The sequence below is a fragment of the Abramis brama genome (assembly GCF_963993115.1).
Source record: "Abramis brama genome assembly, chromosome: 5".
In the NCBI taxonomy this organism is placed as follows: Eukaryota; Metazoa; Chordata; class Actinopteri; order Cypriniformes; family Leuciscidae; genus Abramis; species Abramis brama.
The window spans coordinates 19,286,801-19,302,999 of NC_139967.1; the positions used below are offsets into that span (position 1 = coordinate 19,286,801).

The window sequence follows — 16,199 nt, forward strand, 5'->3', positions numbered from 1 at the left end:
TTCTAAAAGTCAAAAAACTATAAATAAGGGACTATTTGAGGGAACAGACATTTGGGTGTCCGAAACCATTGTGGACGTTATTGAGTGCACTTATTCAATCTCACATTCAATCCCACGACTGGAACTGTGTTTCAGAAGAAATACATTTTATATTGACATGAGGGTAGGTAGGCAGGCATAGATTCAAAGGCATAAGGTACTATGAGTATTACACATAAATGCAACAATAAGAAAACAATGCAGTGACATTTACTTTTTACTTTTGATACTTAAGTACTTTTAAAAACAAGTAGGCTACTTCTGTACTTTTACTTAAGTAAAAATCGGTCTTTACAACTTTTACTTGTAGAGTTTGACCAGTATCTGTACTTTCACTCAAGTAAGGAAGTTGTGTACTTTGTCCACCTCTGATTATTAACACCATTTGCCAGAAAAGTAACATAATAGATTCCAGTGATTAGTATGTTTAAAGGTTTCCACAAGGTTTGCATACAACCTGTCAAAAGTTTGTTTTTGAAGTCTCTTATACTCACCAAAGGCTGCATTTTTTTTAAATACAGTAAAAAACAGTAATATGAATTAATAATATAAATGCAAATAAAATGTTTTCTATTTGAGTTTATTTTAAAATAATTTCTTCCTGTGATGACAAAGCTGAATTTTCAGCGTCATTACTCCAGTCTTCAGTGTCAAATGATCCTTCAGAAATCATTCTAATATACTGATTTGGTGCTCAAGAAACATTTATTATTATTATCAATATTGAAAACAGCTGTGCTGCTTAAAAGTTTTGTAGAAATGGTGAAATTTTTTCAGGATTCTTTGATGAATAAAAAAGTTCAATTAACAACATTTATTTGCATTTATCAAATTTAATTATTTAATGATTTAATTTAATTCATATTAAATATATTCTCTCATTGATGATGATTGATGATGATAATAATGACAATAATAATAATAATAATAAGAAGAAATGTTTCTTGAGCAGTAAATCATCATATTAGAATGATTTCTGAAGGATCATGTGACACTGAAGACTGGATTAATGATGCTGAAAATTCAGCTTTGCCATCACAGGAATAAATAAAAATGTAAAATATATTAAAATAAAAAACAATTATTCTAAATTTAAATAATATTTCACAATATTACTGTTTTTAATTGTATTTATGATTAGGTTAAATAAATGCAGCCTGGCATAGCCACAAATTAGCATAAGATAATTATTTCAAAAACATAAAAAAAAGGTCATGTTTCCAAACTTTTGACAGGTTCTGTATATACAGTTATTAATAAAATGTAAAATATATAAATAAATAAAAAAGGTTCACAAAGAGCCCACTTCTTTTCATTTAGGCTATATGGTACCCCCCCCCCCCCCCCCAAAAAAAAGTAGGCATAAATAAAAAATATAAAAAAACACATCTAATCGTAATCGAAATCTATTCTAAATCCTTTCAAAATAATATTGAGTAATTACAATTATAAAACAAATACAAAATGAGTTTATTTTTCCAGTCCACAAAATTCACAGATATTTCAATGTTCCTTTGTTAAACATATTCCTTCAAATTGGTTTCGCAGTTTTGAAATAAAGAATGACCTTTCCAGATAGCCAACAAATGTAATTAAACAGCTTCGAAAATGAGCACAGTTATTTGGCTTAATATTGCATTTATTTTCTGCCCAACATTAAAAAATAAAATAAATAAAATCCTGGCGGTGATACGCTAGGGGGCGTGTTTCCAACGCAGCGGGCGTCGCTGAGCTCACGGAAGGGACCAAAGTTTTTTGCTGACAAACATGACGTCAGCTGGCGGAGCCCGTCAATGCGGTAGTGACAGCGGAGGAACGCACTGACTGGAAAAGCACAAGCCTGACACTAAAACTAAGCTTGAATCCTGGACTGAAGGCGATCGGAAGAGAGCCCGAGGCCGCAGAAGAACAGCATGGGGAACGCGGAGAGCGGCTGCGGCGCGGGGAGCGGCGATGAGGAGGACGTAGAAACGGAGAGTCCCGTGTTCGCCGAGGGCAGCCCGGCCTCTGCGGCCACAGGCACCAGGGCCGGCAACGAAGGTGGTGGTGGTGGTAATGGTGGAGGGGGAGCAGCAGCAGCAGCAGCAGCAGCGGCAGGCTCCGGCCAGGGGAAAAGCGTAAGAAGTGCGGCGAACCCTCCGGCACCGATCTACGGACTTCCCACCCCTGAAGCTCTACTGGAACAGGTGAAGCTGCGAGAAGCAGCGGCCCGTATGAGCGACTCATGGGTCGCCATTTCGGAGTCGGTGCTGGCTCGCAACGAGAGCGCTCTGGTGCGCTGGCTGGAGGAGCGTCTGAGCCGCGGAGAGGAGTCCGTGACCCTGGAGCAGTTCTGCGAGATGCTGGAGACCAGAGACGCCACCAGGGAGGAGTGCGAGGAGGTGAGGAGACATGCCACTCAGACGAGCAATGTGTCTACTGTCTAGTAGCCCTGGTTAACTAAATACGGAAAACGTATAGAAGTAATATTTCACTGTGACTAACAACTCAAAGTTGTGTAATTGACCCCACAGCTCTACTAATCCGGGAGTGGTTATATTGTGTAATCTCTATCTTTGTATCACACGTTTGATAAAGGCTGTTTATTGGCTGTCTCCACCTAGTTTACTTCCAATCTTTAAGGTATTATAGGATTGGCATTGTCAGATTTACTTTGTCTTTTCTTTTCTTTTCTTTTGATTGGCAGCTACAGGTTTTGATTAGATTGGCCAATTCATGTTGACCGCCGAGGAGTCAGACCCATCTAGTGCCAGGTCTTGCTGTACTGTACTTTCTTGACAATAAATATATTATAATAAATGCTTTAGCAAATGAAATTTCACAAATCTAACTTTTAAAACATATTTCTACATTTGACTTCTTGAGTATTGGCTGCCAATTTGTATAAGTAAAATATATATTTTTACATTCACGTATTCACACACACGTATACAATATGTGTGGGATAGGCTAAACCATAGAAGTCTTGTTTATGGTGTTGTGGACTAGTGGGTGTCCATAATCACAGGGCCTGGGAACATTTAAAGCTTATCCGGAGCATATGATATTGAATAAATGTGTTATTCTTCTGGGATTGGCTCACAACATCACCATTGGTTATATTGATGGCTAGTGTTTATACATTGTTTATACAATTTACAGTGTGGTACTACTACTTTTATATGTACCTTGGTGCTGAGTGATTATTTTATTCATGTACTATGGTATTTACATGGTGTTCTAAGACATATCCAAAACATGGTTGAACTATGGTACTTTTTGTGCCTTTCTTGATTTAACCATGACTCTCTTTCATTTGCTTTACAAATGATTTGCATGCTGGCTCGAGTGTGTTTATGTTGGTGAAATAGACAGCTGGTTTGAGAGAGCTAGAGAGACTAGCTGCAGCATGACTTTTTTTTGTTTGTCTTCACCTTTGTGTCCTGATATTTGTGTAATAGAATATACAGACAGAAAAATCACCTCTTCATTTTGTGCACTTTAGGCCTTTGCTCAGTTTGATGCTGAGGGTGACGGGATTATTGATGTGGAGAACATGCTCATGGCACTGAAGAACTCCAATGGAGCCAATCTTAAGGGAGAACTCAGTCATGTGATCAGGCAACTTCAGGCGTGCTCTTTGACACCAGGTGTGGAAGCAGGCATATTTATTTGAATGCAATGGTGACAGGAGCACAGATGTCCATAGTTGACCATTCCGGGTGATTATGCAAATGACTGTCAGTGTTTGACCCAGATGTGTTCCTCTTTTACCCTTCATGCTTATTCAGGATTTGTGGATATCTTCTCCAAGTCCAAGGACCGCCTCAAAGCGCATGCCTCCAAAATTCTGAAATTCTTGCACCGGAATCGCATCCCCAGCAGTGCCATCCCATTCCCTGTGCTGGAAGGCTACAACAGCATCTGCACCATGAGGTCATCTGTACTGCAAGACTTCCTGGAATACCTGCTGCAGAAGGAGAAAGGTGAATGGCAAATGGGGGGTATATATATAATATATGTATATATATATATATATATATATATATATATATATATATATATATATATATATATATATATGTGTGTGTGTAGGCCAACCCAGAAGTTAGCATCTTCCTGGTCCTCGACAAAAAGCCAATAGGAATTTCCATTGGTTTGTGGATTATTGCAGAAAATAAGCTCTGTGACCAGCAAAGGTTTAATATTCTTGGATGTTTTGTTCATCAAGATAATCTTCACAAATGAGTGAACTAGGGATGCTAATGATTAATCGACGATCGTTTTGTTGAGTTAAATAATCCGCTATCAATGCTCTTCAGTTTCCTTGTGTTCATTCAGTGCTTCAGCTTTAGCATGCGCAGCTCAAACAGCAATGCACGACTAATATGATTGGGACTGTCATATTACATAACATTTTAATGAGAACACTATTTTAATAAATTATTTGGGTTTATTTGCCGTGTTAACATGAGTTACACATTCTGAATAGCACGCATCAGAGTTGGTGACACGTATTAGTTGTTATATTTGATTATTAAATAATCAAATTAAATGATCAATCACATTGACTCATTTTACAATCTTACTAGCCCTTAATTTAGACTAAAACCCTTCTCATTCATTTGGCGAGGAACATGGCGTTTTGAGCAGGATTTGCAGACCCTGTCATGCGGTTGGCTATATGCCACTGCAGTAGATGCATATTGCAGTATTAAGGCTAACAATTAATCAATTAATGAATTGTTAATTTAAACAACGATCGATCATGGGAATTTGTGTAAATTGACACCCGTAGAGTGAACACAACATTTATGAAGTTTAAAGCCTATAGGTTCACCAGAAGTTAATAATAACAAACTATTATGACTTCAACATCACCACCACTAAGCTTCTGACAACTCTTTAAATTTAAATCATTATTTAAAATGTACTAGTTGGAAAGTTAGAATAGTTTGCAAGAGCACGAGTATAAACAACGAGGCTGTAAAAATGAACTAGTCAGTAGATGAGATTTTCTGTTTGGCGTGATGTTTAAAGATGAAGTATGTAGTTTCTGCAACACAAGTGGCAATTACAAAAATTAAAACATATTTTCATTGTCAAAAGTAGCAAGTTATTTTGCAATGCCCCTTTTGCTTTGAAGGTCTAAATGTAGTAAATATTGGCCTGCTACAGTAGCCACGCCCCAAACTCATGCTATTGGTTGAGCTGGAAAGAGATTGACAGATCTGAGCAGATCACTCTCAATGTTTACACTTTTGGGGGAGATAAACCCATGAATTGCATACTAATAGTAGTCAATGAACAATAAACTGGGTTAATAGAATGTATTGTCACAAAAATAATCTTATAATAATCTCGTCAAATCTCGTACTGATTTTATGTTGAAGAATAAAACATGTAAATACTGTATGTGTTAACCACAGTCCTTATTTCAGTCATTTAACCAAAAACCCATTGACTTGAAAATGGAACCACAAGGGCAAATATGCTAACTCATTTGCAGGTTTTAGGACTCATTACTGCTGCATTCTGTTGAAAACAAAACATGAATCTAACCATTTTCATTTTGTGCTACTAGTGGTGAAATTTACTGTGGGTAAAATATGAGAACATTTTCTTCCATCTCCTCCTTTGGCCTTCATCTTCATATTCTGATGATTCTCCTTTCAGATCTGGACATCCAGTGCAGAGCGGAGCTCAATCATGACCCAGATATGGATAAGTTCAAAGTGGTCACCCAGTGCTACAGCTTCATCGAGGCCTCGTCCAATAGTGCAGATATCAACAAGCTGACCAACGGTGAGACGGTGTCTTTCTGGCAGTCGGACGGCAGCGCTCGCTCACACTGGATAAGGCAAGCTGCTTATTTCATTGGTGCATCTACATGCAGTTAAAATATAGCTGATAATGTCACAAATTCGGTTATCTTTGCTAAATATCTAGTTAGATGTGACCACTTCCTCTGACTCATCTCTTTCACAGGTTAAAAATGAAGCCAGACATAGTTTTGAGACGGCTGGCCATTGCGGTTGCGTCTAATGACCACAGCTACATGCCACAGCTTGTGTCTGTAGCTGTAGGGAAGAGCCGGCGTTCCATGCAGGAGATCAGGGATGTGAGGATCCCCAGTAACGTCACGGGATATGTACCACTGCTAGAAAATGCCAACATCAGCTATCCCTGTGAGCACACGCTTGAATAGCACAGTGTTTTGTTTGAAATTTAAAGTGGGACACTATTGTTCAAATGTTTGGGGGTTTTGAAAGAAGTCTCTTATGCTCACAAAGGCTGCATTCATTTGATTAAAAAAAATGTAATATTGTGAAATAGTATTACAATTTACTCCGGTCTTCGGTGTCACATGATCCTTCAGAAATCATTTAGATGTGCTGATTTGGTGAAATCAAGAAACATTTCTTATTGTTATCAATGTTGAGAACTTTGATGATCTTTGTAGAAACGGTAATGCAGTTTTTCAGGATTCTTTAATGAATAGAAAGTTCAAAAGAACAGCATTTATTTGAAATGTAAATCTTTTGTAACATTATAAATGTCACTTTTGACAGATTTTTCAAAAAAATCTTACTGACCCCAAGCTTTTGCACACTAGTGTATATGTATTTTGAATTTGCATACTATTAGTGGAATGTAAAGAGTGACTGTATTTATGTGTATTTCAAGTAAATACTATAATTCTATCCACATGAATGTTAGAAGTCAGAAATCCCTTGCAAACTTACACAGATCTTCCTTTTGTCTCTCAGATATTCAGATTAACATTAAGCGCTGCCTTAGCGATGGCTGTGACACGCGTATTCACGGTCTGAAGACAATGGGCTACCAGATCACCAAGAGCAAAGAGGTTTCAGTATCTGACGCCTCGGCTATATGGTATCTGTCTCTCCTCACGTCTCTGGTCACCGCTTCCATGGAAACCAACCCTGTGCTTGCGCAGACAGTCCTACAGAGCACACAGTGAGTCAAGAAAAATTACTATTGAATTTTGCTTCTCACGAAAGCTCAGTAGTGATAGCACTATACAGTTTACATTGCTTAGTGAATCATTTTTTTGATTTACATACCCTGGTTTCACAGACAAGGATTAAGCCTATACTAAAATGTATGTTTGAGCTGTTTTAACTGAAAACAGCTTGCACTGTATGTCAGTGCCACTGTTTTGTCTCAAGATGCGCACCAGTAAGGTTTTTTTTCTAAGGCATATTTATAAAAGTTACTTAAATGTCCTAATTGAACTAAGGCCTAATCCTGGCTTAATCTGAACCCAGTCTATGAAACCAGGCCATAGTGTCCTAGATGGGGAGCTTAATGTTTCGTCCTCTACTTTGCCTAATGCATTTTAATTTTAAAATTGACAATCATAATTTTGGAGACATTTACACTACCGTAACCATTCAAAGGTTTCTTTTTTGAAAAAGCGATATACTTTTATTCAGCAATGTTGCATTAAATTGATCAAAAGTGACAGTAAAGACATTTATAATGTTACAAAAAAAATCTATTTCAAATAAAATGCTGTTATTTTACATTTTTTATTCATCAAAGAATCTTTAAAAAATATATCATGGTATCTGTGAAAATATTAAGAAGCACAGCCATTTTATAACATTATAAACATTGATATTAATAAGAGATGTTTCTTGATGTTTTTTAATTGATTAAATAAATGCAGCCTTGTTAAGTATAAGAGACTTTCAATAACATACAATTATTTTTACCCACCCCAAGCTTTTGAATGGTAGTATGGGGTTTTGTTCTGATAAATCCCATCATTTGTTCAGAACAATTAATTTCACTATGTTTTTTTACACTTTTTGTTCTCCAGGAAAGCCTTACAGCACATGCCACCCCTGTCCTTAACACCGTCTTCAACGGAGTTCCCCAAATTCTTCTCTGCGAACATTCTGGAAGAGGTGGACAGCTTTTTACTGCGCATAGCAGAGTAAGAATCAAGCTGTACAAACCCGACTCAGCACGTTTAAATGTATTATTAAGAGGTCAAAACAATGCAAAACCCCTTTCGGTTTTTATACAATACGAATCAGCCTGATAATAATGGAAAACTCTTTTCTCTCAGTGAATAATTACAGCTGTTTCATCTGAATGTAATTTGACACTGCCATTCTCTGCTGAGAAAGTGCTTTGCTTTTAACCGTCCCACCTCTCTCTAGCTGTTGTGTGTCTCCTGAGGCTGAGCTGACTCTGTTAGCGTTCGCTCTGGCTCGAGGCAGCGTGGCTAAAGTCCTCATCTCTCTGTCCGGTATCTGTGAGCATCTGGACTCAGAATACAGAGCTTCCTCACTGCTGGCCTCTATGGCGTCGGTCCGGTTAAGACTTCTCTACCGCAACGGTAATGGACATTAGTTCCATAGACAAAGGATTTTTAATACTTTGATTCTTCTACATATGATGATCCCCATAACTATTTATGAATGTGCACTGCAAGACAGGAGAGAAGAACACTTATTTTTTTCAGGGTTATTTTAGTATCATTTATATACTATTATGGTATTTATTCATATTTTAAATTAGCTTTTTTTTTTATATGTTTAGTTTACATTTTCATTTTTAAGTTTGAGTAATATTGTTATGTGCTTTTGTCATTTTTTTATTACGTTTTGTTTTTCTGTTTAGCTTTTATTTTAATTTTTGTTTTAGTCATTTTAGTACTTCGACTTAAACTTATTATATTGCAGGTGCCACTCCACCACACTTCTGATTTGTATCTAATATATATAAACATTACTTTTTTCAACTAATATATATATTTTATTTCAGCTTTATTTCAGTTAATGAAAACGGTTTTTAATAGATGTGATTTTAGTTAATAACACTGATTTTGCTTAATGTGAATTTTTTTTTAAGCCTTGTTCATTATTGCTAAAACAAATTTTCTAAAATATTTTTTTTCTCTTACATTTCCCATGGACCCCCTAGAAGCCCCTGCCGTAGAGCAAATACATTTATTTTGTTTGTTTGTTTTCCTGACTTTAGTTCCAAATTGCTGTGCAAAAATTTCATTTGCAGCTCCACATGGCTGTATCTCATATTGATGAGAAGAGATTAGTCATAACTGCACAAAATTTCACTTTCAGCATTGAAAGACACAGCGTTGTAATGCATGTAAACCTGTGTGTGTGTGTGTGTGTGTGTATGTGTGTGTGTGTGTAGGTAAACCCCTCCAGCTCCATCTGCAGGCATGTGATGTGAAGAGTAAAGAAGAGAAGTCTGGCCCTGAAAACATGCTGACGGAGCCCAACTCTGGAGATGGTGCGCAAACCATTTATAACATTCCAAATGATCCTGGTTTTAAAATATGTGTAGGGAAGGGGTATAGTGGTCAAGTACTTCACAGATAAATCACCAGAGTACTGGGATGGATAGGGACGTCTTTTGAAACTTTAAAAGCAAACGTTGCTACTAAACTTTCTCTGTGGAGAAAATGAATATGATTTGAGCTGCTCTGTTTTATTCACATCATCTGTTTTGCTTAGAAACAAAGTAAAAGTTGAGACTTTAAATGTAGATGTTTCATCTGAAACTGCAGGTTTTCTGACAGAGAATGGAAAGAGGAAAGCCAGTGTGATTCTGTCCACTGAAAACCAGAGCTGCTTCCAGGTCACACAGATCAAGATAAAAGTGAGAGAAGCTTCAGTACACACTTGAACTTTTGTGTTTTATACTACATAAACATGCAATTAGAATATGTTCTGCTTGTATGGTTGTTCAGTTGGAAGCACAAACTGATTTGATCTGCTCATCCTAGTTTTAAAGCACTGCTGTGTTCTTCCACCTCAGGTCCGTAAAGGAGCCATTGGTGCTAAATGTGGCTTGTTGTTTGCCTACAATGACAGCGAGCCATTTGATGCCGATAAACATTTCAAAAGATTCAAAAAGTATGATAGCTGGGACCACAAAGACTATAAAGAATTTGTCCAAGACAGGTATGTCACATTCTTAGTCTGTAATGTGCTTAGCTGTCAATTTATTTTTTATGGAGCTAATTTGCATAACATTGTTGCTCATAATAGACGGAAAATGCTGATTAAGTGAACTTTAAATGGTGCTTGTTTAGGAGTGTGTGTGAGAATGTGTTGTCTTGCCCAGTGCATTTGAGTGTATTTTGGTCTTTGCATGTGTGCGCACGGCCTGTAAGATGGCTGTAAATTTAGTGAGAATGTTTTTGTCAGTCAATTGACCTCTTACTGTTATCTGCCTCTGTACCCCCCACACACTGTCACATGTATCACTTTCACATTCACACACAAACACATACACTTCAGCACAAGGACACTAGAAACCAGTGAGGAGGAGCCCATTGGCTGGTTTGAGGTGGAGGAGGACTGGAACGACGTGGAGATCAAGCTGCAACAATGCAGAGTGTCAAAAGTATGACTTGCTGCCTGTCTTTCTGTCTTTTACTTATTTTTAACAAATACACCGAAATGGTTACTGCAGTTTGATCATTTTCTTTATTGCGACTTTCTGTTTTTGTTTTTTTTTGTTGTTTTTTTAAAGCAAAAATCATGGTTATGATAAAACCCTTAAAATGGACTGTAAACAATAAAATATAGACTGTTAAAACAGTCTTTTAACTTTGCTGTCTTGGCAAAGTAACCCAGTAGCTTCACACCAAAAGTGCAAAGATATTATAAATACAAGTGGGACAAATGTGCAAAGCAAACTAAACTATGTCCAAAATATTGGCCTTTCATCCACCTACTGAGGTACTCCCATCTTAGAATGAATGACTGAGACGACGTTAGAGGCTTTGAAATCAACTAATCTTAATGTAAGCTTGCAGTCGATTGTAAGAAAGGTTTAAGCAGACTAAAGATTGGGGTCTGGCATACATCACGAGAGAGAAGTCTGTTATTTTACTGGAAGACCGAATTATGACATTGATTAAAAATGATGGTCAACATTTTTTTTGAAACATGCATGGATGAAACATTCACAATAAGATCAATAACGTGTTTAGAAATGCCGACTTCTCGTTCACGCCTACGATTTCTTTTTCAGTACTTTTTTCATTCTCTGCAGTGCTTGTCTGTTTTATGCCGATTGGAAGTATATATTTACTGTAAGAATTGAAAGACGAGTCAAAATGATGTTCTGAATATCAATTATGTCACAAATGATTTGATCTTAATTTTTATTCAGAACATCTTTGAGTGGTTGCTATTGAATATGGAAACTCAAAAATCGGAATTTATATGCATAAGACAACACACACTTGATTAACCTAAACTTTCTCTGTCTCTGCATGTAGTTTCTGATGGTGAAGTTCCTGTGTGCTAGGCAGGACACAGCAGACCGGTTGGGGGTTCAGCAGATGAGTTTCAGTGGTTATTTGTGTCCAGACTCTGAGCGGATAGAGGATGTGGAGGATCTGAGTGCTCAGGCCGAGGGGAGCGTCTCAGGCCTGGTCACGGGTCTCACTCTCATGAAGAAAACCCTTTATTTCATCCAGCAGCTCACCAGAGATATGGTACACCCACCAAATGTCCTCTTGCAAGGGGTCTCACCATGACTTTGACCTGATTTATTTAAACACAACTCACAACTGAAATTCATAATGCATTTTTTTTCTGCATAAATCTTTAAAGAGAGCTGTATAAACCCTGAGCCTATGTTACAGGATGTGTCTCTGTCCAAGCAGAAGTCTCTGCTGGACTTAAGTGACCTCAACCTGCTGCTGTTCTGGGACTTTTACCGCAAACTCAGATCCATGTGAGTAAAGCTGTAATATGAATGTTTGTGTATATTTATGTGCATGGATTTTATTTTAAATGATTTATAAAATGGGATTTTGCATTATGACATAAAAAAAAAAAAATGGTGCACTATTTCTAGGCCACTAATTAGAAAAGTACATTTGTGACATTGATCATAGCCGCGTTTCCACCGAAATTACCCGGAACAGTTTTTCCCAGACCTGTTGCTGTCTGCGTATCCATCACGATCTAAAGTACCGTGTACATTATATTAGGCAAGTCAGTTTGGTGACATAGGGCGGCATGCTCCTTTCCAGTTCCCGCTGGATTTCATCCTCTGAATTTAAGCTTTGAAATAAAATGCTGCGTTGAGTCAACCAATTAAAATGCTGTGTGAACTCAACCAATCAGCATGTTCAGCGCCCAAGTCCCACCGCTTAAAGTTCCTGAACTTTGAAAAGGTACTTTTCCTGAATTTTTACCCAGAACTTCATTTAGACCCTGGTTCCTGCGGTCGATACACACCGAGTACCACCCCAAAGTTCCTAGTTCCTGGGGAAAGTTCCTGCGGTGGAAACGTGGCTCATGTGACTCTTTCTACAGATGTTTACACAAGTCCACTTGACATTAAATTTCAACAGTCTACTTCATGTAAAATTATTTTAAACAAAAATATAAAAATGTATACTGTATATTTTAGAAATGTGTCCTTTTAAAGGATCTTTTAAAATGAACTAATGAAGACAAAAATAGAATGCAAATTATAAACCGTTTTTTTTATAATACAGACTAGCCACAAGGCATTGAGATGAGAGTAGTGTGGCCTTGACTATTGTACAATTTCAAATGTAATTTATTCCTGTGATGGCATAGCTAAATCTTCAGCGTGATCCTTGAGAAATATTCTGATATGTTGATTTGGTGCTCAAGAAACATTTCTTATTATCCTCAATGTTGAAAACAGCTGTAGTGCTTAATATTTTTGAGGACTAAAAGGAATGTGCATGGATCATTTAGGAAATGTGCTGACTGATCAGTTTTTGTCTGTGTTAATGTGTTTCTCTGTTGTGTGTGTGTGTGTGTGTGTGTGTGTGTGTGTGTGTGTATACACTCAGTGAGGGAGAAGAGGCTGTAAAGACACGAGTTCTCCTGCTTCAGCTGCTCCAGAACTGCTTCCCAATGCTGCCCAGCCTGACAGAGTCCCAGCCGACAGACGTCTCAGCATCAGCATCAGCATCAGCCAGCGCTGATGTGGACCCTGCAGAAGCTGTCGGAGAGCTCTACAGTCACTTGTGTCAAGGTGAGACTCACACACTGATCTGTATGATTCAATGGCTCAAGAAACATTTCCTGTTATTATCAGTGTTGAAAACTGCATAATATTTTTGTGGAAATCATGATAATTCTTTTCAAGATTCTTTGATGAATAGAAAGAGCGAAAGAACAGCATTTATTTGAAATAATTGAAATCTTCTGTAACATTATAAAAGTCTTTACAGTCACTTTTGATCAAATTAATGCATCCTTGCTGGATATTAATAGAAAAAAGAAAACTTACTAACACTACTTTTGAACAGTAGTATATTATCAACTTTCCAAATAATATCAGTTAAAATTGATAGCTGAAAACTAAGGAGTTACGTCTTTAAAACATTTGCGTAAAAGCCATGTAGTGATGCCATTGTGTTTTGATTGGCGGTTAAGAGAGTAACCCATAGTTTTTGCGCTATGCAGTGGTGGATGGGCCTGAAGGAGAGACTGCAGTGGATAAAGCTCTGAGGAAAGAAGCTGTGAAAGCAATTCTCAATGGAGCCGCCATCTTCTACCCTGACAAACAGAGCCGGAGGGACAAACTCTTCCTCTTGATGGTAAGACTGCAAGAGTGTACTTGCCTTGGCTGAATATTGTTACTGAATTGCTTTTATATGGACAAGTTTTTTTTTTGTTTTTTTTTTGCTGCTTTTCTCAGCAAAACATAACTGAGGAAAATCAACCGGAGTCTGTAAAACTGACATTCGAGTCTCTCTGCAGTTATTTCAGGTATGAAACACCTCCCTTTAAACTTGTACTCCCAGTCCTGTCCTATAAACTGTATAACTGAATTTCCTGCTCACACATTGTCTCTCACTCATCTCTGTTCGCAGTGATCATGACCCGAAAGGTCTCCTTATGCTGCCTCCTAAAGGAGCCCCGTCTGACTTTGACATCTCGCCTATCTTGACCGTCATGGACACACTGCTCATTGTGGCCACTAGAGAGGCATGTTGACAGCTGCCAACCTCGTCTATTCACCCCTGCTCACATACAATCTCCTGCAAATAGCTGACACTTGTTTAGATGTTTACATTGTGCATTAACGTCTGTTAGCTGACACCTCGTATTGTAATGCATTGTATTACAGCTCACTAATAGGTTTCCCTTGTCTAGTAGCTTTGTAAAGAGTAATGTGATGTTTATCCATGTAAGAATGTCCCTCTCTTTTTTTCAGTGTGAGGTGTTGATGTTGGACTCCAAAGGAGGGTCCATATGGAGGGTCCTGCTGTCTCTGTTCTGGGCTCTACAGGGAAGCCTGCTGTCCTGGTGTTTCCTGCAGCTTAAAGGAGGAACGGCCACCTCTGCTGATCTGGCCAGGGAAATTCTGCTTAAATGTTAGTGTGATTTTCTTGGTTTTCCAGTCTTGCTTGCCAAGAGCCCTTCAAAATACAGTGAGACCACTGGTGGAAATGCTTCTATTGTACTAAAATATTAATATTTGAATGCCTTTTTCATTACACATTGTATTATCAGCATAACAATTGAAAAGTTGAACTGAAGAGTTCGATCATGAGAACATTTCAAAGAGCCAAAATCTTGAGATTTAGTTTTGAAATTTAGATTTTTATTAGATTTTCAGAGATCACTTTTGATCCCACTGTACTCCAAAGTGTTTCGCAATCTCTATAATGTAGTCAACCCTATACGGAAACTGAAGCTTAAGTCGCCATTTGCTAGTAATTTTTTTATATTACTCACTAGACTCTTTACATGGAATGCAAGAACAATGCAATTGAAAAAAAAAATCGACATAATTATAATATAAAATATAAATTTCAAACACTATTAAAGTCAAGTAAACAGTCTGTAATAAAATAAGAACAAATAATCAACAAGCAATAGCAAAAATATACAACAGACCAAAGATGCAAATGAAATAAACTGTTTTTCAGGTAGATCTAACAGTAGTTAGAAACAGATTAGGTAGATTATGTACAGAAATTGAATAAAGTAATCAAATGTAAAATAACACTGCATATTCTTCACTGTATAAATTAAATATAGATGAATCCTTATTAAAGTTACAAAAGTTATTCGGTCAAGATCGAGTGTTTTTTTTGCAGTAAGTCTCAGCCAAGTGACAATGCGTAAAGCTCATCAGGCAATGAAATCATATCTGCGCTGAAACTTATTTTTTGCCTCTAACTCAATTACAGGCGACTGTAATCGTACACATTTACTATCCATTGGCTAATTACAGACATTCTTTAGTCTCCTCTTGTGAAATTTGGTTGCATATCGAGTGATTTACTCCCAATGTGGCCCTCTACTAGGGCTACGTTGGGCTCGTGTTGTCCAGTTTCATGTGTTTTTATTTGTCTTCAGATATGCAAGTTCTGTAAAACAGCAAATGTTTGTGTAAAATTTCAGTAACTGCACTTTTTAGTTTAGTACTAAACTTTACTCTCAGCTATTTTTTGACTGTCAAATAGCAAATAGTGAACATGACACACACTACCATTCAAAAGTTTGGGGTCAGTAAGATTTTATTCTTTAAGGACACCTTCAATTCATCAAAAGATACATTTATAATGTCTTATTAAATACATTTATAATTATTTATTTTTTAACTTTCTATTCATCAAACAATTCTGAAAAAAATATTACAATTTCCACAAAAATATTGAGTAGCACAGCATTGTTAATAATGAGAACTCATTGTTAGAATGATTTCTGAAGGATCATGTGACACTGAAGGCTGGCATAATGCCTGATAAATTCAGCTTTGCCATCGCAGGAATAAATTACATCTTAAAATATATTAAAATTAAATGATATTAAAACAGTTATTTTTATATTGTAATATTTCACAACCACATTATTACTTTTTTACTGTATTTTTGATCAAATAAATGCAGCTTTTTCTTAAATAAAAATCGTACAGACTTTTGAACGGTTGTGATTTATTTGCAGTGGTCTGTCACAGTGTGAATACATCTATGTTGTTTTTCTTAGATGTGGAACAGTTCCTGTCAGGTACCAAAGACATACTGAGTCCTCTTATTAAGCGTTTCTCTGGAGCTGACATCATGGAGAAACTCAGTGGATCTATCCTTGCCATGGCAGCAAGACAGCTGGTAGCACACCACTATATATATATCTTTATTTCATTATTTAGTTATTTAG

At 37.1% G+C, this 16,199-nt stretch overlaps 1 protein-coding gene across 2 annotated transcripts in view; it reads left to right on the plus strand.

Moving 5' to 3' along the window:
* Positions 1-1,499: 1,499 nt before the first annotated feature.
* zzef1 (zinc finger, ZZ-type with EF hand domain 1) overlaps positions 1,500-16,199 on the plus strand; it is a 49,352-nt gene continuing 34,652 nt past the window's right edge. The window contains exons 1-20 of one of the 2 annotated variants that reach the window (XM_084115605.1): positions 1,500-2,420; positions 3,524-3,668; positions 3,810-4,004; positions 5,695-5,878; positions 6,007-6,206; positions 6,789-6,999; positions 7,868-7,984; positions 8,214-8,392; positions 9,214-9,312; positions 9,590-9,681; positions 9,841-9,986; positions 10,326-10,431; positions 11,315-11,533; positions 11,684-11,775; positions 12,875-13,059; positions 13,494-13,627; positions 13,729-13,799; positions 13,904-14,018; positions 14,248-14,407; positions 16,029-16,150. In XM_084115605.1, the coding sequence (XP_083971731.1) occupies positions 1,953-2,420; positions 3,524-3,668; positions 3,810-4,004; positions 5,695-5,878; positions 6,007-6,206; positions 6,789-6,999; positions 7,868-7,984; positions 8,214-8,392; positions 9,214-9,312; positions 9,590-9,681; positions 9,841-9,986; positions 10,326-10,431; positions 11,315-11,533; positions 11,684-11,775; positions 12,875-13,059; positions 13,494-13,627; positions 13,729-13,799; positions 13,904-14,018; positions 14,248-14,407; positions 16,029-16,150 (3,240 nt within the window). In that variant the 5' untranslated portion in view covers positions 1,500-1,952. The remainder of the gene's footprint in view (positions 2,421-3,523; positions 3,669-3,809; positions 4,005-5,694; positions 5,879-6,006; positions 6,207-6,788; positions 7,000-7,867; positions 7,985-8,213; positions 8,393-9,213; positions 9,313-9,589; positions 9,682-9,840; positions 9,987-10,325; positions 10,432-11,314; positions 11,534-11,683; positions 11,776-12,874; positions 13,060-13,493; positions 13,628-13,728; positions 13,800-13,903; positions 14,019-14,247; positions 14,408-16,028; positions 16,151-16,199) is intronic. The other variant, XM_084115606.1, reaches the window with a different exon arrangement.